Genomic DNA, 20,980 nt, shown 5'->3' with positions numbered 1-20,980 from the left:
CCACCACTTCCCCTGCCGGTGGCGGACTCCCTCAGGTGTCGGTGCGTTGGTGGTTCTTTGTGTCTGGGGGTGGGCGTCCAGGTACACACCGGCTCACTCCTTGGCGGCCGCTTATCGGGGCCTGGAGCCTGGGGCTCGGTCACTCAGGCACAGCTGGCGGCCGGCGGAGCTCATGGGCGCGTCACTGCAACCCCCCTGGCTTCTGCTCCGCGGCTGCTGAGTGAGCCCTCATCTGGGACTCTCCTCAGCTCTTTCTGGGACAGTGGCGCGGCTGCCCCTCTGTTGGTCTTCCTTGGTCTCTTGTGTTCTGGGGGCCTCTGGATGTCTGGAGTTTTGATCTCCTCCATACCTGCTTCACACCCTGGAGGACGGGGCTGTGGCCCCCCCACACTCCCTAGCAGATCGTTACATGGAGAAACCTTTGGAATACAAGCGCGCTGATCCACACAGGTATGCACACGGGTGTTCACTGCTCGTAGACCCAAATTACACCTTTCTTGGCTGCTACTTCGAAGCACATCTGTCCTGCGTGCTGCACAACAACATTGAATATTTAGTATTTACTGCTGTTTACACTTAGCTAGATTAATGCGATGGTGTTGTGTTTAGTATGTTGCTTTGTTTTTTTTTTTGTCTTTTTTTGCTTGTTTTCTATTCTTCTCTCAACAGGTGATCCAGGAGATTTTTATTTTTTTTCTCCCCCCCTTTCTCACTGTCCCTCTCCCCTTCTGTTTTTCCTTTCCTTCCTCTTTCTTTCTCCCTTTCCTATCCCTCACTCATGTCTGTCCCGTCTGTAACATCTGAAAATAAAATATAATAAATAATAAAAACAAAGATCGACCAAATGGACCAATACGGCAATGCCACGATGATCCATTTGGCAAAGTAAATCCATTGGGTATCCTTGTTGGTCTTCAGACAACAATTCTGATGGCTAAAGAACCAAATGGGACAGGCAAAAAAAAAAAAAAACATAGTAATACATAAATTGCAAAAAAGTGCAATAAACTACAAAAAAATTGAAAATCGTTTTTGTTTTTTTTTTACATATATTTCTACTTAGAGAAATTTAAGAGGTTTATCCCTCAAAACTGTAAATACAAAAAAGTTGCACAAAATAGTTTCCACCACAGGAAATTTATTTTGAGTGTCTTCATAGTTTTATTTTTGAATACACCAATTTTTATATACTGCAGAAAAAACGAAAATATATATTATAATGCAAATTGCAAAAAACAGCCATCTGTACTAAGTCTAGAGTCAGTGGACACATGGTAAGAGAGTGTTGGGGAACTCAATCCAAGATGGCTTTAAATGATTAATTCCAGCTGGTGACAGTTGTCCAGTCCAGGTAAATCACTCAATCAATCAATCAACTTTTAGGGACATGTGTTCAAGAAGAGGTATGTGTTGATGGTAAGGAAGTGGAATTTTTGTTAGATACTGGTTCTAATGCAACACTAATGGCGGAAGCTTGTTTCAAGAGGTTGTTTGCAATTGAAAGTGATCTTGCACTGGCTTGCAAAAGTATTCGGCCCCCTTGAACTTTCCCACATTTTGTCACATTACAGCCACAAACATGAATCAATGTTATTGGAATTCCAGGTGAAAGACCAACACAAAGTGGTGCACACGTGAGAAGTGGAACGAAATCAGACATGACTCCAAACATTTTTACAAATAAATAACTGCAAAGTGGGGTGTGCGTAATTATTCAGCCCCCTTTGGTCTGAGTGCAGTCAGTTGCACATAGACGTTGCCTGATGAGTGCTAATGACTAAATAGAGTGCACCTGTGTGTAATCTAATGTCAGTACAAATACAGCTGCTCTGTGACGGCCTCAGAGGTTGTCTAAGAGAATATTGGGAGCAACAACACCATGAAGTCCAAAGAACACAGCAGACAGGTCAGGGATAAAGTTACTGAGAAATTTAAAGCAGGCTTAGGCTACACAAAGATTTCCCAAGCCTTGAACATCCCACGGAGCACTGTTCAAGCCATCATTCAGAAATGGAAGGAGTATGGCACAACTGTAAACCTACCAAGACAAGGCCGTCCACCTAAACTCACAGGCCGAACAAGGAGAGCGCTGATCAGAAATGCAGCCAAGAGGCCCATGGTGACTCTGGACGAGCTGCAGAGATCTACAGCTCAGGTGGGGGAATCTGTCCATAGGACAACTATTAGTCGTGCACTGCACAAAGTTGGCCTTTATGGAAGAGTGGCAAGAAGAAAGCCATTGTTAACAGAAAACCATAAGAAGTCCCGTTTGCAGTTTGCCACAAGCCATGTGGGGACACAGCAAACATGTGGAAGAAGCTGCTCTGGTCAGATGAGACCAAAATGCAAAACGCTATGTGTGGAAAACTAACACTGCACATCACTCTGAACACACCATCCCCACTGTCAGATATGGTGGTGGCAGCATCATGCTCTGGGGGGCTTCTCTTCAGCAGGGACAGGGAAGCTGGTCAGAGTTGATGGGAAGATGGATGGAGCCAAATACAGAGCAATCTTGGAAGAAAACCTCTTGGAGTCTGCAAAAGACTTGAGACTGGGGCGGAGCTTCACCTTCCAGCAGGACAACGACCCTAAAATTGAGCTTACACCTGATACAGAACCCTACAGCATAACCACACCACGTTGTATTCCTTTTCCTATTCTACCACAAGTGGAGGAGGAAATTAAAAGGATGATGGCAGTCGACATTATTGAGGAGGTAACCGAAGCCACAGACTGGTGTGCCCCAATGGTGCCAGTTATTGAGAAGAAAAGAAAGCCAAGGATATGTGTGGACCTCATGAAACTCAATAAAGAAGTAAAAAGAGAGAGATTCATTTTGCCCAATCTGGAGGATTTTGCACCAAATAAAACATACGGCACCACTATATTTTCAATCTAAGGAGCTTCGAAAGAAAAGCATCTCTAATTCTTGAAGACGTTTCACCTCTCATCCGAGAAGCTTCTTCAGTTCTAAGAGTAAATAATTAATAATTGAGTACTCAAAGAAAGTCAGGGATCAGTGATCACTTTGTCTGTTCAAGAGATTCTCTGCGAATGTGGGAGGCCATCCAAACCATAAGAATTATAAGGCCCCACCACGTTTGTGTGTTACCGACACCGCTCTGCCAGACGCACCTAACACATTCAATGCCAAGTTTGAGACCCAAAACAACGAGCCGGCACTGAAAACCTCCCCCTCACCAGACATATGTTTATATTTTAAATATAACGAGGGTTTTTATAGACAAAAACATGGATGCAAAACATGGGCTCCCCGGTGTCACCTTTTGTAGACCAAAAGGTGACACCGGGGAGCCAAATGTGGTGGAGTGTGGCTTGGGCGCAGCTGCAAGGGAGGCTGAGACACACCGGAGCTCCATCAGCTCATCACACCTCCCCTGTTTAAAAGAGTGTACCGGGACCTAAGGTGAGCTGATAGTGAGTCTGGTAGCTCGGGTTGGTTCCTGGCCGACACCGCCGTTGGCCCCACCCGTGTCCTTCGACTGCAAGGGGGAGGGAGGCAACCCCCACGCCTCCCTTCCCATGAAGGTCAGCCTGGTCAGCACTAGGCCAGCCCGATTTGGGGGGCAGCATAACGGAGGTGCCCTTCCTACCTGAGTTGGAGGTCGCCGTGCTGTCTGGTCCAGCGGTGTCCATGCCAGAGGCAGGTGCGCCATCTGGACCTAGCTTGTCTTCGCTGCAGGTCAGCGTGCTGGCTGGACCTGCCACGCCCATACTAGAGGTTGCAATGCAGCCTGGTGCAGTGGCATCTTCTCTGGAGGTCAGTGCGGCATCTGGTCCTGCACGCTGGCCACCTGTCAAGCCACCCGTGAGCCACGGGTCATGTCCAAGCCTGCTGCTGCGCTGCTGCGCCGCTGCTGCCTGCCATGCGGTTGGGCTCCAGATCAGCTCCGTCACCGCCGCTGGGCACGCAGTCAGCCACTGAACACGCAGTCAGCCACTGAACACGTGGTCAGCCGATCGACCCACCTCGGCACTGCGGCTGCTGGACACGCGGTAAGCCACTGGATCCAACTCACCCCTGCTGCTAATCCATAGGCCAGGGACGCTGATGGCCATGGCCGATTTCCCCTTCCGTTTGCGAGGGGGAGGGAGAGTAGGCTAGGCCAGATTGCTCCCCGGCCTAGGTCAGGTGATATGGGTATGCGGTGGGATGTGGCTTGGGCTCATAACACCTCCCCTGTTTAAAAGAGTGTACCAGGATCTGAGGTGTTGTTGTGCGTGGGGTTGTGGCTGAAAAGCTGAAACTGAGTCCCATAAAAGAGCAACCAAAATAATAGTGTTAAAAGTGTAAACTATGTGGTTGAGTCCATCATTCCCATTAAACCAACCTTTACATGGAGGAAGTGGAAAGAATGCCTTTGGCTCTTTTAAAGGGACAGTACCTAGCCACTGGTACAGAAATGTTGATGACACCTGGGTCAAAATCAAAACCAAAGAAGTGGAATCCTTCACTGCTCACATCAACTCAGTGGATAAAAACAAAGTTCACCAGGGTAGACCCAAAGGATATTTGTTTGCCATTTCCTTTTTCCTTTCCAGTCACCTTTCTCACTCACTATGTGTTAACAGACCTCTCTGCATTGAATCATATCTGTTATTAACCTCTGTCTCTCTTCCACAGCATGTCTTTATCCTGTCTTCCTTCTCTCACCCCAACCAATCACAGCAGATGGCCCCGCCCCTCCCTGAGCCTGGTTCTGCTGGAGGTTTCTTCCTGTTAAAAGGGAGTTTTTCCTTCCCACTGTCGCCAAAGTGCTGCTCATAGGGGGTCATATGATTGTTGGGTTTTTCTCTGTATCTATGAAGCGCCTTGAGGTGACTTTTGTTGTGATTTGGCGCTATATAAATAAAATTGAATTGAATTGAATTTCTGGACTTTTCTGAATGCATTGAAGAGAATGGAAATCTCTACATTGAAGTTTACCAGAAGCCCACACACCAGGACCAATACCTATTCTTTGCCTCCCACAAGATGCATGGAGAGAAGGTCAGACACCAACTAAGGAGGATCAGAAGGACAAATGAAACAATACTGTCATCCCCTATGTAGCAGGTTTGTTAGAGAAACTCAGGAGAGTCTTCTCCAAGCATGACATCCCAATGAACTTCAGACCCAGCCACACACTGAGACAAAAACTTCTACACTGGAGAAGCCAAACAGCCACTTCATAAACGCAAGGCACAACATAGAAGAGCCACCTCGACGGGACAAGACTCAGCAGTCCATCTGCATCTAACGGTCAAAGGTCACTCTTTCGAGGATACCAATGTTCACATTTTGGACAGAGAGGACAGATGGTTTGGAAGGGAGTGAAAGAAGCCATCTATCTTTTGGCTCTCAGCGAAGGCGGTCGCACTTTTCTCCTCTCCTGCCCTTAGCTTCCCTGCTTAGCTTCTTATGTCCTTGTCTTGTCTTGTGTTTTTACTTTTCCCTGGAACACTCTCTCACAGTCTGTTCTCTAAAACCTAAAAGAGGAATTATGGATTGGATCAACTGGTCCCTAAATGCAATTGACACCCTTCTCAACGAGAAGTTTGGGCTCGGGTGAGCCTGAGTGCTGAAGATATCTACCTATTCGGAACCATGGTAACAGGGTTCTGGCTGATCGGAGCTGGCTTGGCCCTGACTTATCGAAGAATTAAGAAAGCGGAACCGGCTGTTCAAACCCCCACAAGGCTGCCCGCTGGGATTGGAACGATGGGAGAGGCGTGAGTTTCTCAAAATGGGCTCATTGAGTCAGCACGGATAAGATCTTGGAGAGGCTACGGCTGCTGTGAATACTCAGAATAAGATCTCTGACTGCAGACTGGATACATCTCGGAAGGGCTAGCCCGGAATAACATCTCTGGGCGCAAATTGGATGACATCTCGGGGAGGCTCACTGCCGTGAGTTCTCAGAAATTGGCTCCTTGAGCACAAGAAATGACAACATCACAGAACGCAAGTATGGAGAAGCTCGCGGCTCTCCAACGGGAGATTGAGAGACCAGTGTTGGACTGTAGAGCTGCTTTGAAATTCATATGAGTTGTTCGCACTAAAGTAAAAAAAACCCATCACTTATGCAGATACCCCTTTGGCGCCATCAGCCTACCTTTCTGACATGTCTCCCCAATGTGATGTTTGTGTAAAGTTGGTCAGAAGGTTTCTTTGTAAGTGCGCATGCACCGTTAGCGTGCTGCCTGCTGTAACCCTAATTTCCTTCAGGAGTAATAAAGTATTCTGAAGGAAATTCTAATTCTGATTCTATTTCCACTGTAAACGACCATCTTTGAACAGAGGGAATAGCTTATGACACCAACTGTCTGCCATCTATAATCCAGTTTTGAGATCCCAGACGCCTCAATGCCCACTCACATCCTGGACTATTTGCCCTCGTTAAATCACATGAAACCCCGAAACCCTGGCTGATTGTGACCTACACCTGTTTTCGCACCTTGGCTTGTGTGATTAGGTAGTGTAGGAGTGTTTAGCTTATTTTAGAGTTTAGAAATGTGTTAACATAGAATGTAGAACTGTTGTAGAGACACTGCCCTCAATATAATAAAGGCCTCACTGTGTCGTGAACTTAGGAGTAGATTGTAGGAGACCCCTCCCCCACTTGAACTGTGAAAGTAAAACAGAGAGGAGTTAATGCTGAGTGGAAATTCCCCAGAGGATGTTTGGGTGGGGGTCTCAACATTTATAACTGTGGTTTGGAAGGGAGAGGGGTTTTATGACCTGTAGGGAGTCACCTACACCCACAGTGTTTTAACTGTCACGCACACACATCCACACGCACACTCACTCATGTGCACTCACACATCCACACAGGTATGCGTACACAGTCACACACGAGCACTCACATAGACACGTGGGAACGCGCACATGTAGGCATTCATGTGCTCGTGCACATAGACACAGACAGAGTTTGCAGCACACCGTGGGGGGGTTTTATGATGGGGACGCCTCTATAAAGGTGGCTGTAACTAACAAAGGGGTGAAGATTTGGAGAGGGACACCGGCCTCGTCTTCCCTTCTAGAAGTGCATGCTTAAATGAGGATGAATAAAGATGAATAAAGGTTTTGTGAAATGACTACTGAGTTCCGGTGGCGTCTCTGGAAGTTTCGACGGATAAAAGAACCGGGGTAAAACTGATTTCTCAACAGTAGAGGATCATTAAGGGGTCCATGTTCTCTTAGGGACCCTCCCAATAGGACTTCAATCTGGGACTCTCCAACAATTACTCTTAGAAATGAAGAAGCTTCTCAGGTGGGAGGTGAAACGTCTTCAAGGAAACTCAAAGAAGTCTAGACGCTTTTCTTTCCAAGCTCCTTAGACTACAATGACCTGGATGACTGAGAATCTTCACAGACATATATTTTCAATCCTTGATGCCTCCAGTGGGTTTTGGCAAATACTGCTCAATGTTAAGAGCAGGAAGCTAACGCCATTCATCACGCTAGTGAGTCGCTTCTGCTTTTAAAGATTGCCCTTTGGGATAACGTCTCCTCCAGAAATATTCCAACGGCAGATTAGCACCCTTCTCAAGGGTTATGCCGGTACTGTGGTGGTAATGAATGACATCTTAGTGTTTGGAAAGGAAAAAGCAGAACATGATCACAACCGTAAGGCAGTGCTGTAGACCATCAGGCATTCTGGGCTGAAATTAATCCAAGATAACTCCAAGATTGGAAAATCTAAGGTCAAATGTTACAGACACGTCATTGTGAAAGATGGTATCAAAACTCATCCAGAAAACCTGTGTCACTGAAATGCCCAGCCCCTCAAATGTCTCTGAGCTTCGTCAGATGATATGAATAATAAACTGTCCGGGAAAATTCCTCACCGCCATGCACCAAAGCTACAATTTGCTCAAATCTGTCGATGTGTGGACATGGGGGGGAATTGCAGAAACAAGGATTCACAGACATGAAAGCCATGTCAGCTACAACACTGGCATTAGCACATTATGACGCTAGCAGACCAACAACAGCAAGCACTGATGAGAGCAGCTCTGGTTTCACAACAAAAGGAAGTACTTCTTCAGATACACAAGGATCACTAAGGCTTCACTAAGTGCCGCAGAAAGGCTAATATGACTGTGTGGTGGCCAGAGATTGGACGAGAGATGACAAAGATGGGAGCAATGTGAGTTCTGCCTGAGAAATAACCCCACTCAGAGAAAAGAACCACTAATCATTATTATTATTATAATCACTACACCAAATAGCTGCTGATATATGTCAACTGGACAGTAAACACAACCTTGTAGTTGTGGATTATTACTCGCGCGACATCTTGATTGTACACCTCCATTACAAGCCAGCAAGTGATTGCCTGCTTGAAAAGCCTGTGTGCCATTGTCTGTGATGAGCTCAAACGCTATCGCCCACCTCACATATTATCCCAGCAACAACTGTTCAGTAAGACGTACAACACTGGTCACACAACTTCCAGTCCCCATTATATGTAAGCTAATGGTGCAACAGAGAGAGGCATTGCTATGGGGAGGAGGATTCTTCGGCAGCAGGACCCCAACTGGCTCTCATACGCTACCGTGCCACGCCCATCACAGCAACTGGCCTAAGTCCTGCATAACTAATGAGTGGCTGACACATAAGGACAACAGTTCTCGTTCTAGCTCATCTAGCTCAGCAGCTGCAACCTCATTATATTCATTACACTAAGGTACAACAAAAGGATCTACAGGCGAAATGAAATTATTGTATCTTCTACAACAGATGTCATTCTACACGTCACTTGTCAGAGCTGCGCCCTGGTCAACTTGTGAAACTGGATGGTTAGAAGGGTTAAAAGACACCTGCAAAAAACATTCCCTGCAAAAAACATTGCCAAAGCTCCATAGCCTGGATCATACTTTGTACCGAGGGTTTGCTCACTTGCAGAAACTGGAGACAGGAGGTTCCACTGTCTCTCTATCAGACTCCAGAGTTTCGGGCCTGTTTGGTGTTTCACCCGACACCCTGCCTGCAAGGATCCTGTATTGGAGGCCCTGCCAACCAGCTGTGAGAGAACCTTGGACAGAGAAATCAGCTTGCTATGGGGAAACAGCTTTACCCTTTAGGTGTGTGGAAGTATGCTTTATTTAGAGTTAATGGGGAAATTGTGATCAATTTTGATTTGTTTGGTATTCATGCTTGGATAATTGGAAAAATATATGTGTACTGTTGATCACATTTTGACCACATGTTAATTTGTGGCCCCTGTTCCAGGCTTGGCACACAGTCTGGAAGACTGAGGAGACAAACTGAGTCCCACGACTGGACAAGATGTATTTAGGCAGGCCCGCAAGTGAAGATTTCTCTCACTAGAATCTGGGAAATCACTTCAGGCATCTCAGGAAGTGGAAGTGCTGCTGGACCTTCTTGGTGATGGAGGTGGTGTTGGTGGTCCAGGTGAGGTCGTTTGAGATGTGAACTCCCAAGAACTTGATGCTGTTAACAGTATTTAACCACTTTTCTGAGAATACACGCTTCTTTTGGGATACGGACTCCTTCTGACATTTCTTTGGAGGTGGAGGAACACCAAAGTAATTGCTTAAAGGAGCTTCTTCGACATCTTTAAGAGTTCTAAAAAAATGTCCTCCTCCAGAAAATCTTATGTATGCAAACGCGTGTTGCACCTTCTTATCGCGCGTCTTTTATTTTGAAAGCGCATGCGCACCTGCAGACCACTTATGTGCACCCCTGTGTATAGAGTTTGCAGGATGCAAAGCGACCTTCAATAACAACTACTTCCACTGCTAATAAGAAATGACATCATTCGACCTGTGGCTTTGAATAAAAAATGAAATAACAAAATTGCCGCGCTGAGTAGAGAATTTCTTGCCTTCTTAATGAGGTTGGGACCATCAGTTGTGCAGAAGTCAGGTTGGCGCACGGCTGACAGACCTATTAGACAACTGTTAGAATTCATATTATGACAAGAACCAATCAGCTAAGTAAAGAGAAACAACAGCCCATCAATACTTTAAGAACTGAAGGTCAGTCAGTCCAGAAAATTGCAAAACTTTGAATGTGTCCCCCAGTGCAGGAGGAGGTGTGAGGGTGTGGGGGTGCTTTGGTGGTGACACTGTTGGGGAGTTATTTAAAACTGAAGACACACTGAACCAGCATGGTTTTCACAGCATCCTGCAGTGACATGCATCCCATCTGGTTTGCGTTTAGTTGGACCATCATTTATTTTTTCAAACAGCACAATGACCCCAAACACACCTCCAGGCTGTGTGAGGGCTATTTGACCAAGAAGGAGAGTGATGGAGTGCTGCACCAGATAGCCTGGCCTCCACAGTCACCTGACCTAAACCCAATGGAGATGGTTTGGGATGAGATGGACCGCAGAGTGATGGCAAAAGGGCCAACAAATGCTCAGCATCTCTGGGAACTCCTTCAAGACTGTTGGAAAAACATTTCAGCAAGAATGCCAAGAGTTAAGAAAGCAGTAATGAAAGCAGAGGGTGGATATTTTGAAGATTCTGAAATTTAAAAAACAAAACGTTTTATTTCACAATGTTTGTTCACTACATAATTCTATATGTGTCCATTCATAATTTTGATGCCTTCAATGAGAATCTACAATGTAAACATTCATTAAAATAAAAATAAATGAGAAGGTGTGTACAAACCTTTGACTGGTCTTGTACACAAAAAATAATAATCAATAATCAAGTGTTATTGATGAACACATTTCCTAGTGTGTTTCAGATTGTCCATAAAAACACTTGATGCCCAAGAACAGAACAGATGTCAACATGTCCTATTTAAATAAATATAAATATAAAGTATCAAGAGTATCATAGTGTCATTTTCACTTAGCCTCCATCTCACCCTTCTGCTAGCATACTCTTGCCCATTTCCTTATGGTTGACTCCATGTACTTAACCTACATCACTACTTCTGCTCCACTGTTATACCTCCCGCTCCTTCACACACATGTATTCTGTCTTTCATTCCTCAATATACCTGCTGTGAATCCTTTCCAGTTCTTTCTAGCCAACCGCCTACACTGCATGACAACTGCCTAAATGCAATGCAGGCAAGAATGTGGCCCCAGAAAGTACCGGGTAATTATGGCGTTACATGGTGAAATATTGTTTGTTTTTCTGAAAATTCACCATGAAATAACCCAGTAAAATGACTTACGCTGCACTTAAATTTACTTACAGTCGAATTATTTAATTGTTTCCTGTAAAAAAAGAAAAAACATGAAATTGCACATAGTTACAGAGTACATGTGCCTTAGTCACAGCTCTTACAGTGAAACATTTCACTGTTTTGCAGGTGCTGCAGGTGACTCTGTTATATGACCGGCACCCCAGAAAGCACAGGGTACTTACAGTGGAATTGTTTCACTGTTTGCTGCAAAAACCTGACTTGTTGCTCACAATTACAGACATACTTGTTGCCCTTACATTGCATGTAATTAAAGGGTACTTGCACCCTGGAAAATACAGGGTGTTTACAGTGTCATTGTTTCCTTGTTTCCTTCCTCATGGGACAATCTATGTATTTTTAAAAATTATTGAGTGACCTCCTAAGTTTACATTGATTAAAATTACCATGAAGAATTGGCGGCGCCTGGTGCGATGCATTAAAAACTTTGCATCGTCTCCAGTATGGTCCGAGTGGCAGCTTCCACATTGGTCCTTGGCCCTGGGCCATTTACACAACAGTAACAATGCACTGTGAAAATTCTCTTAGTAAGAGAAGCAAACGCAGGGAGACAGGTAAAACATCAGGAGAGAACAGGGATTTCTTCACCACTTTGTTACTCAACTAATTCTCATTACTATAAAGGCAGAGACCCCTGCCGAGGGCAGAGGTTCTCCAAAACCACTGATTTCCAAGTCAGAGTGTAAGTCCCGCTGCTGGAGCCAAGTCTCCTCAGAGTGGTGAGGCAGGCATTTCTGTACTCAACAATGCCACCTTTATTATGTAAAGTCTCTGTTGCACTTCTCATCTGCCCCTCTGATTTAGTTCTCCAGCACTTGTTAACCATGGAAAAAGTATGTCAAAGGATTTTGCTGAGTAAGGGTCCCTGAGCTGCATGTTGCTGACATCAGGATCCTGAAGGAACAAAAGGGACTCTCGACTGTATCGAAGAATAGTCGAGAGTCCAGATGTCCAAGACTGACAGATAAACATCAGGGTGAGGAAAATGAAAAACTAAAATGAGCCATAGTGACTCAACATCGACAGTCGTGAAACAAATGATTAACAAACATACACACTGCTGCTGCTGCTGTATGTCTCCATTGTCCAGTGCCACGTAGTAACCCTCGGCTTGGCTCTAAACATTTAGAGTGAGCCCTGAAGAGTCAGAGGACACAGCCAAAGTTTGGTACCATGAGCACAGCTTTTTGCAACCAACCTGCACCAACTGTGCACTTGTTTTGACATCTTCTTCTGGTTTTCCAAATAAATGAAGACTTATCCTGGCAACTATCAAGAAATTAAGAAATTAATTACTTATAATATTAAAATGTATTAAAGACATTGCACCACCCATGTTCTCATTCTGTGTAAACTGCCCTTTAATGCAGCAGTCACAATGACTATGTTACTAAAATATTATCAGGATATCTTCCAACGGTTCTGGCACATCGTTCAACTGCACAGACTTTTTCCACCATTAAAGGAGGACAATTGTCTGTCATAGTATAATACAATGACATAATATCATACAGTGGGTCAAGTAAGTATTGAAGTATTGAACACATAACCAATTAGTAAATACATTTCTAAAGGTGTTATTGGCATCAATTTCTCACCAGATGTTGGTAACAACCGATCCAATCTATACATGCAAAGAAATCAAACCATGTCCCAAAGTTAATTTATGTGTAATACTGAGAAATGACACCCGGGACAATGTATTGAGCACATGAAGAAAAGAAGGCACAAAAAGGATGAAAAGTCAGGTGGAATCTGTCAATAATTAGAAAGTAATCCTGCCACTTATTGCAAATTAAGATTAGCTGGCTTAGTCAGTGATGGCCTATGAAAATGTGTCTCATTACAAAGGTGTCAGAAAAGAAAAATTTCACGATGCTCACAAATTTCAGAAGCTTTTTCAAGACATTTGCAAGTTTATTAATAACATTTTAACCCCAAAGGGACCCGACATGACTCCGTGGGTGTTTTTGCCTTTTTTTATTTTGGCACAATCAGTTTTTACTGTAGCACAACGGTGCTCTCCTCTCTCTGGCCTGGCTGCTACTGAAATAGAGACGGTTGTGACAAACCAGCCCCCTGATACTACACCCTGAATCTGCTGCTCCCTCCTCCACCAACCACACCCCACCACAAACATATTTATGGCATTGGTTACAGAAGAATTTCTAAAGTACCATTTCTAAGGTACTACTGAAGGTACCAGTGAGTACTACTGGGGCCATATTCCTGAAGTGTAAAGAACATTTCATCAAAAACTGGCCACAGAGGTTTGGACAGAGGAGTAAAAAGAATTATCAGAAAACTTGTCCAAGAGCCAAGTACCACTTGTGGAGAGCTATGGAAAGACCTGGAATCAGCAGGTACAATTGTTTCAGAGAAAACAATTAGCAGCCATGGCCTTTATGCATGCCAAACACGCAACACTACATTGCTGGAAAAAATCCCCAAGTTGAAGCGTGTTTAACGTTTGCAGAACATTTTGACAAGCCTGTGAAATACTGGTAGATTTCTTTGCATGTATGGATTATTTGGATGGGTTTTTACCGATATCTTGAGAGAATTTGATGACAATAGTATCTTTAAGAAATTAAGTTCATGCATAAGTTCAATTAGGAAGCTCTGTAATCACACAGCTGTCTGCTTCCCAGGTATTTGGTGGCATCTAAACTCACATCCACTCTCCCAGACTGTCAAGCTCATTGTGACATCACTGGTCTAGTCTATCTGCCCACCTTTTTGAGGCCTATCAGCCTTCACTCCACTCTACTTTAAATCTCATTAAATCTCATTGCTCATCTGTCATACTTGCACACAGCTTCATGCAGAGTAACATGCATTCATGTTACTCTGGCTTCATCCAAGCCTCCATCTTCATCTCCAGTGTGCACCTGGGTCCATATGTCTCGATATACGGTCTGCCTACACAGACTGTGACAGACAGGACTTATACTAACTCATAATAAAATGGATAATCAAACACACGGTGAATGAAAAGGGGTGAGAGAGGGAGAAATGCTCAGTGCATCATGGGAAGTCTATTGCAGCATAACTGAGGGTCACCAGATCCAGCCCTAACTATATGCTTTATCAAAACGTTTTAAGCCTAATCTTAAAAGTAGAGAGGACGTCTGTCTCCAGACTTCAAGCTGGTAGCTGCTTCCACAGAAGAACAGCCTGTTGGAGCAGCAGGAATGGAGTCTAACAGACGCACTGATGGTTTGGAGGAAGTAATTACTGAAGTTATCTCAAAAAGATCAATTGGAGAAAACGTCTCTAGATGAATATCAATGGTACTGAAAGTATTGGACATAATGGTCATGTCATGGTCCCCGTGTCTCTCCGGCTGGCTCACGTTGGGCTACGGTGTTGTTTTTGTGTTTCTCCGTCCCTCTCGCTCTCTCTTTCCCTCATTGTCCTCAGTCTGCCTGGGCGGAGCTAATTACTGGGCTCCTGCTTTTGGCCTACGCACCTGCGTTGATGGTCTGCACCTGCCACTGATTAGTTCCTGTTTTCCCAGGCCAGCTATTTAAGGTTGTGGCTCAGAGCAGCTCATCGCTGGAACGTTGAACGCCCGGTGTTCATAAAGCCCCAGCTAGTCTACAAGTTGTCTTTGTAATTGTTTGCTTCTGTGTGTAGGTTCCCTGGACCTGTTCCTGTTTCCTGCCCTGGATCCCCGTGTGGCTGTAGGACTAGAGTGTGAGAGCAGAAAGGCGTGAGTGGCAGAAGAGGAGTGAGTGCAGACTGAGGAGAGTGTCAGGGAGGACAGAGTGGACGAGCTATCACTGAAGATTCGTGTGTTTGGATTTCCTTCCCCTGCTGGAGCCCTGGACCCCCGCCTGTCACTTGTAAAATTATTATTCAAGAGACAGGCAAATTTATTATAATGTTGCAAGATTATAATAAATTTGTGAAGTAATTCATGAAGTGATTACTTCCTGTCATCAAGGTTAAAGTTCTTCTTCCATACGAGACTCACTCATCCATGTCTTTATAGGCCTTGCTTTGTGTGTTGGTGTGCAGTCATGTTGGAACAGGATGGGGTCATTACTAAACTGCTCCCACAAAATTGGTTAACAATTCCTTTCACTAGAACTAAGAGGCCGAGTCCAAGTACTTAGAAACGGTGCTTGCTGTCAGACAAGTTCTCCGGTCAACTGCCAAACCCAGACTCGTCCACTGGACAGAGAAGCATGATTCATCACTCCAGAGAACACGTCTCCACTGCTCTAGAGTCCAGTGGTGGCGTACTTTACACAGCTGCACTCAATGCTTTGCAGTGTGCCTGGTGACGTAAGGCTTAGATGCAACTGCTTGGTCATGAAAACCCATCCACGAAGCTCTGCACACCAGGGGTCGACAACTTTCTGTTGATGAGTGCCATGTAAAATTTCCTCAGAAGTCAATGTGCCATATCAACCATTGCATTAACAATAAATGTGATAATGCTCAACAGTTTCACACTATAATGAACAACTTAACAGCAAAGGAACTGTACAACAGAAAATGCAAATGCTATTTAAGGTCTCATCACAACAATGTTAAGAAAAAATAAACTGAGCCAATGTGACCTGTTTGTTAATACAGAGACACATGTTATGTGATCCTGGTCTCCCACTCAGAGACTCAGGTCTCCCAGTGTCCAGCATTCAGAGGCTGCCTGAGGACTCGTGTGAGAGAAAACCTGCTCACACAGACATGTAGAGCCAAACACTGTCAATAAGGCCTCTGCATGTTCTGAAGACAGTTAAACCTGTCAGGTAGTGACGTCCAGCAGGTGAACATGCAGCTCCATGAACACGCACAGCTGTGGATTCCAGCTGTGTTGGTAGTTCATTCGGATGTATCCGTGTATCTCTGTGGTGCTGATGCTGCGCTGAGCCGACAGCTCCTGAAGCTTTTGAAGAGTCGGGATGTGGAAATTTCAACATCGCTTGAAAAAACTGCCAGCTAGCAACGTCCCTCTCACTGGTAGGCAAAGTGATTTTTAGCCAGTTACAAGTTGAATCTGGGAGTTGGGGTTGTTGGTTAAGAGACCGTCATTATGCGAGCTAATTTGCGATGTGCACTGGTGGCTTGGCCTTAGATACTTGCTTTTTAATGCACCCTCTCAAATTAATTCACTGCGTGTTGTGCCATCAGTTAACCCTTCACGTGCCAGTTGTGTCATGAGTGCCCAGGGTTGCCAACCCCTACTCTACGCACTGTTCTTGAGATAATCTGAATCTGACTCTGCAGAAAACCGCCAACCTCTATGCACTATGCACCTGAGCATCCGCTCTCTGATTTTGCATGGCCTACAACTTCTTCCCAACTTGCTGTTCTTCTCAATGCCTTCCACTTTGTTATAATGGGGGTGGCTGTAGCTCAGGTAGTAGAGCAAGTCACCTACTAACTGGAAGGTGTCAGGATTTGTGTGCGGATGCGAAGAAGTGACCCAAACGCAGGACTCGTGGATAGTGATGAACAGAAGATGAACGAACACTGACTGGCTGGATAACTGAGAGCACACACGGGAACGATGACATCAATGACACGAGGTGAACAGAAGGAAACTGAAGACTTAAATTCTCTGAGTGATGACGATGACGATTGGAGACCGGTGAGTACACAGCTGAAAAAAGCGCTTGTGCGAATGGGTGTGAAGGGGTGAATGAGGCGCTTTGAGTGCTCAGAGTAGAAAAGTGCTTTATAAGAACCAGTCCCTTTACCATAATACCACTAAAAGTCGACTGTGGAATATTTAGTAGTGAGGAAATTTCATGACCAAGCACAGGTGGCATCCCATAATGGTACCATGCTGGAATTCACCGAGCTCCCGAGGGCAACACTTTCTTTCACAAACGTTTATAAAAGCAGTTTGAGAGTAGGCTCTGATTGGAACAACTGAATTCAATGATTTGGATAAGTCAGTGAATACTGTTGGCAATGTTAGCTATGTACAAAGCTGTTCAGTCTTTTCACTTAATTTCTCTATGGAAATACGTATTCAAATAAAAGCAGTTGTATACATTTTAGACACAGACCTCAGATGTTATTTGGTTGTTGGAATTGTCCTTTGGTTCTCTGGGGGGAATGAAAGCTGTGGAGGAATCATTGGAGCTCTCTTTTTCTTCCTAGATAGATCAGACAGATAAACATAGTAGCCATGAAGTTTTCAACTGCTCACATGTTGTAGCCACAAGCACTCACTTCAAAGAATTAGTAGATGGTACCTGTGTGAGTCTTGGCTGTGCCAGAGGCTGAGGCTCAGCAGCTTTTGATTCATCCACTTTTCCATTCTTCACAGCATCCAGTGCAGTGGTGGTGGAGTCCAAACTGAGTTTTGGAGTTGAGTGAGGACTGGCATGAGGACTGGTCTCATTGTTGTTGTTCTGCTTCAACAGGTGACTATTCATCAGGCAGGGAGTTCTAGGAAAATGACACGTACAGTAACTGTTGTATTAAACAGAAATTTAAGAATGAATTGGTTCAAAATCTATATAAATGTGATAAACATGTCTGGCTGGATACATAGATAAGTTTGACATAAATGTCTACCACTTTGTCTACATTATAAAATCCAGAATGCTTCATTATAGATTTATTTATTGTTAATACCCTCAGTTTATTTTCCATGTTCTAGATACCATCAAATTTTAGTTAAGAGCAGCTATATATATAAAAAATCCAACGATACTAGCAACCTGCAAAATTTACTTTAAAAAAACTTTCTCCATCTTGTGGCTTGCATTTTTGTTGCTCGTCTTAAAATAATTTGCAAGATATGCGAATGAAATAATTGGATTCCTTTGATGTCTTACTTCATTCCCTTCTTGTCTTTCTTCTCCGGTTTGTGTTTGGAGACCCTGCTCCTTGAGGCCAGGGAGATATGGATGTATAGCACTGTCATGATGATGACAGGGAGATAAAATGCTGCTATTGCTGTTCCAAATGTCACAGCAGGATTAGAAAGGAACTGCAGGAAGGAAGGAAAGGAAAAATGTTACATAAAGCAAGTATTTTTTAATGTATGGTCAATATTTTTACTACATTTACAGATACAATATACATCATATACCAGAACTTTGATTATTGTTGTATTTGTAAACTCACAGAATTAGTTATAGCATTTCTTCATTAAAGTTAATCACAGGTAAACATTTAAGAGCTGAGGGAAAAACCACGTTAGTGTAACAATAAGAATCCTGGCTGAGGTTGACTGGGGTAGACTGAAAACAGATAACACTGTTTATAAACTCCAGACCAACATCATTATATGTTATGGAAGCTACCTCTGCCAGCTGGGGTATTTTTACTCCCTCTTGACTACTTCCAGGTATCTGAGCTTTTATTACTGATTCCCGATTACTGAAAGGGAACTTCATGAGCCTTTTGTGGTTTGCATTATTAATGACAAATAGATGAAAATCTGTGAGGCCTCACATTTGAAACTAACAATTACTAAGGATTTTATTCAGAATAATGAAAGACCATTCAATAATAACCTTTACAAAACCTTGCAGTCATTCATTACACATGAAGTTACTGATGGTTACAGCTTCCAAAGACAAGTAGGAATCTGACTTTAAGGAAATGAATTTATCTTTCCAGGATCTTACTGGTTTCTCTAATTGCTGTAGTCAAAGGAGCTTGCAAAGAAAAGCGTCTGGACTTCTTTAAGTTGCTTGAAGACGTTTCACCTCTCATCCGAGAAGCTTCTTCAGTTCTAAGGTCAAATGGTGGAGAGTCCCAGATATAAACCTAGTGGGAGTTTCACCTGAGCCAAGGTGTGAAACTGGGTGTGGGTCCCAATCAGCCAGAGTTTCGGGTGAGCTCATTGTGAAACCTGGCCCCACCTTATCATGCGAATTCCTGAGGTCAGATGGCCCAGGATGTGAGTGGGCGTTAAGGCGTCTGGGAAGGGAACTCAAAACTGGATTATAGATGGCAGAGACACCAACTCTCTGCTTTTCTTTGCAAGCTCCTTTGACTACAATGACCTGGATGACTGAGAACCTTCACAGACATTCTGAACAAATGCAAATTCCAAGATACATTCAAACAACATGTATACAACACTGGTCAAAAGGTTTAGAACCCCCCAGTGTTTCCAGTTATTTATTGCATTTCGAGTCACTCGAGTCCAGTGAATAGCTTGAAATGGTATAAAGATAACTGAAGTGCAAGAGGCTTTAAAAAAACGGTAAGGTTACACAGAATTAGACAAAAAGGCCTTTTTAGGGAACTCAAAATGTATTTAAAGCTGTTCTGCAGCAATGGAGGTTGATCGAGTCTTGAAAGCTGGTGCTACTAATTCCAACTTTTCTGGATTGGGCAGCAGGATTTTTGTATTGTTTAGACATTTTTTTAAACAATACGATCAGGCTTTCAAACCAAAGAACTCATTACCAGCTGTTATACTCTACAGATCTGTATTTTAGTGGGTTGTTAGCCACTTTCAGTTTGTTCAGTGAGATAATGTTATTGTTCTAGTTTATCAGTTCGCATCTTAACCTTTTTATTACCAAAAACTAGAAAAGCTATCAAAACTGCCAAAATCACTGACATCTCTGGCAGTCACAGCTGAATCAAGAGTAGGCTAACAGCACACAGTGGACAGCAGGACACTTCTACTAATAACAAAATTAAGTTAATTATAATGATTCAATGGAGCCTTTCTGTTCGAGTAAACTTAAACTTACTCGAACAGAAAGAGTGAAAAGTCGATTTCTCAGTAACTTTGTAGACTCTGTGTTTGTTTACATTGCACTTCCTCATTCCCTGCTGTATCTGATCAATAGGATTTTATACACAACACTGTACATAGATTTTGTTGTACCTGAATATAACACTCTCCAGGTGGCACCGTTCTCTGTCCAACGATGAACTGCCAGAACAAGATGGCAGGAGCCCATAAGATGAATGACAGGATCCAAGCCGCTGCAATCATTAATCCTGCCATCTTAGTTGTCCTTCTCGTGGGATACGTAAGGGGTTTGGTCACACAGAAATATCGATCGAAGCTGATAATTAACAGATTCATCACAGAGGCGTTTGACACAACATAATCTAAAGCTAGCCACAAGTCACAGACCACCGGCCCAAGTGGCCAGTAGCCAACAATAATGTAGACTGTATACAAATTCATACTGAAAACACCGATGATCAAGTCAGCGCATGCTAATGAAAACAGGAAATAGTTATTGACAGTTTGTAGGTGACGGTTCACTTTGATGGAGAGCATGACTAAAATATTTCCTGTAACAGTCACAAAGCTCAACGATCCTGTAACCATAGCAATAAAAAACATCTCCAAAGCTTTGTATGGACTTCCTGTTCCCACTCCACTCTCAACAGCAGAACAAGATGTTGAATCATTGGTGGATATGTTGCAGGATGTGTTGGAGAACAGGTCAGTCGTTTGGTTGAGCAATGAGCCTAAAAGAAGAGAAAAACAAGAGGATCGATTGAGAGAAATACGCACTGTGCTGCTGTAAGGTAACAACAACAAAAGTAGATTTTTTTAAATGTGGGAGACAGATTTAAACACCCACAGCAGCAGCTGGGTTTGTGACAGATCAAAATAGAGAAAGAAGGTTTTGCTTTCTAAACAGGGACAGTAAGAACATTTAGATGCAAAGAGGAAAAAGTAACAAGGTGATGACATCAGGGTAGACAGCTACATATAGAAACATTTACAGCTGTTTGAATTTAAAGAACGTCTTAGTTGTAAACTTACTAGCTTCTCAATCTCATTATCCAGTATGTTCTGTCACACACACACACACACACACACAC

General features: G+C 43.7%; 1 protein-coding gene across 1 annotated transcript in view; it reads right to left on the bottom strand.

Annotated features, from left to right (window-relative positions):
- chrm4a (cholinergic receptor, muscarinic 4a) overlaps positions 1 to 20,980 on the bottom strand; it is a 72,831-nt gene that overhangs the window by 8,715 nt on the left and 43,136 nt on the right. The window contains exons 2-5 of the mRNA XM_005938708.3: positions 20,022 to 20,620; positions 18,004 to 18,158; positions 17,416 to 17,611; positions 17,227 to 17,316 (exon numbers count right to left, since the gene is read on the bottom strand). Of these exons, the coding sequence (XP_005938770.1) occupies positions 17,227 to 17,316; positions 17,416 to 17,611; positions 18,004 to 18,158; positions 20,022 to 20,620 (1,040 nt within the window). The remainder of the gene's footprint in view (positions 1 to 17,226; positions 17,317 to 17,415; positions 17,612 to 18,003; positions 18,159 to 20,021; positions 20,621 to 20,980) is intronic.

This window comes from Haplochromis burtoni, unplaced genomic scaffold, assembly GCF_018398535.1.
Source record: "Haplochromis burtoni strain Fernald_Lab_line unplaced genomic scaffold, NCSU_Asbu1 Contig_205, whole genome shotgun sequence".
Lineage (NCBI taxonomy): Eukaryota > Metazoa > Chordata > Actinopteri > Cichliformes > Cichlidae > Haplochromis > Haplochromis burtoni.
Note: the sequence above shows the minus strand (reverse complement) of the source record. Positions and strands in the feature narration are given on the sequence as shown.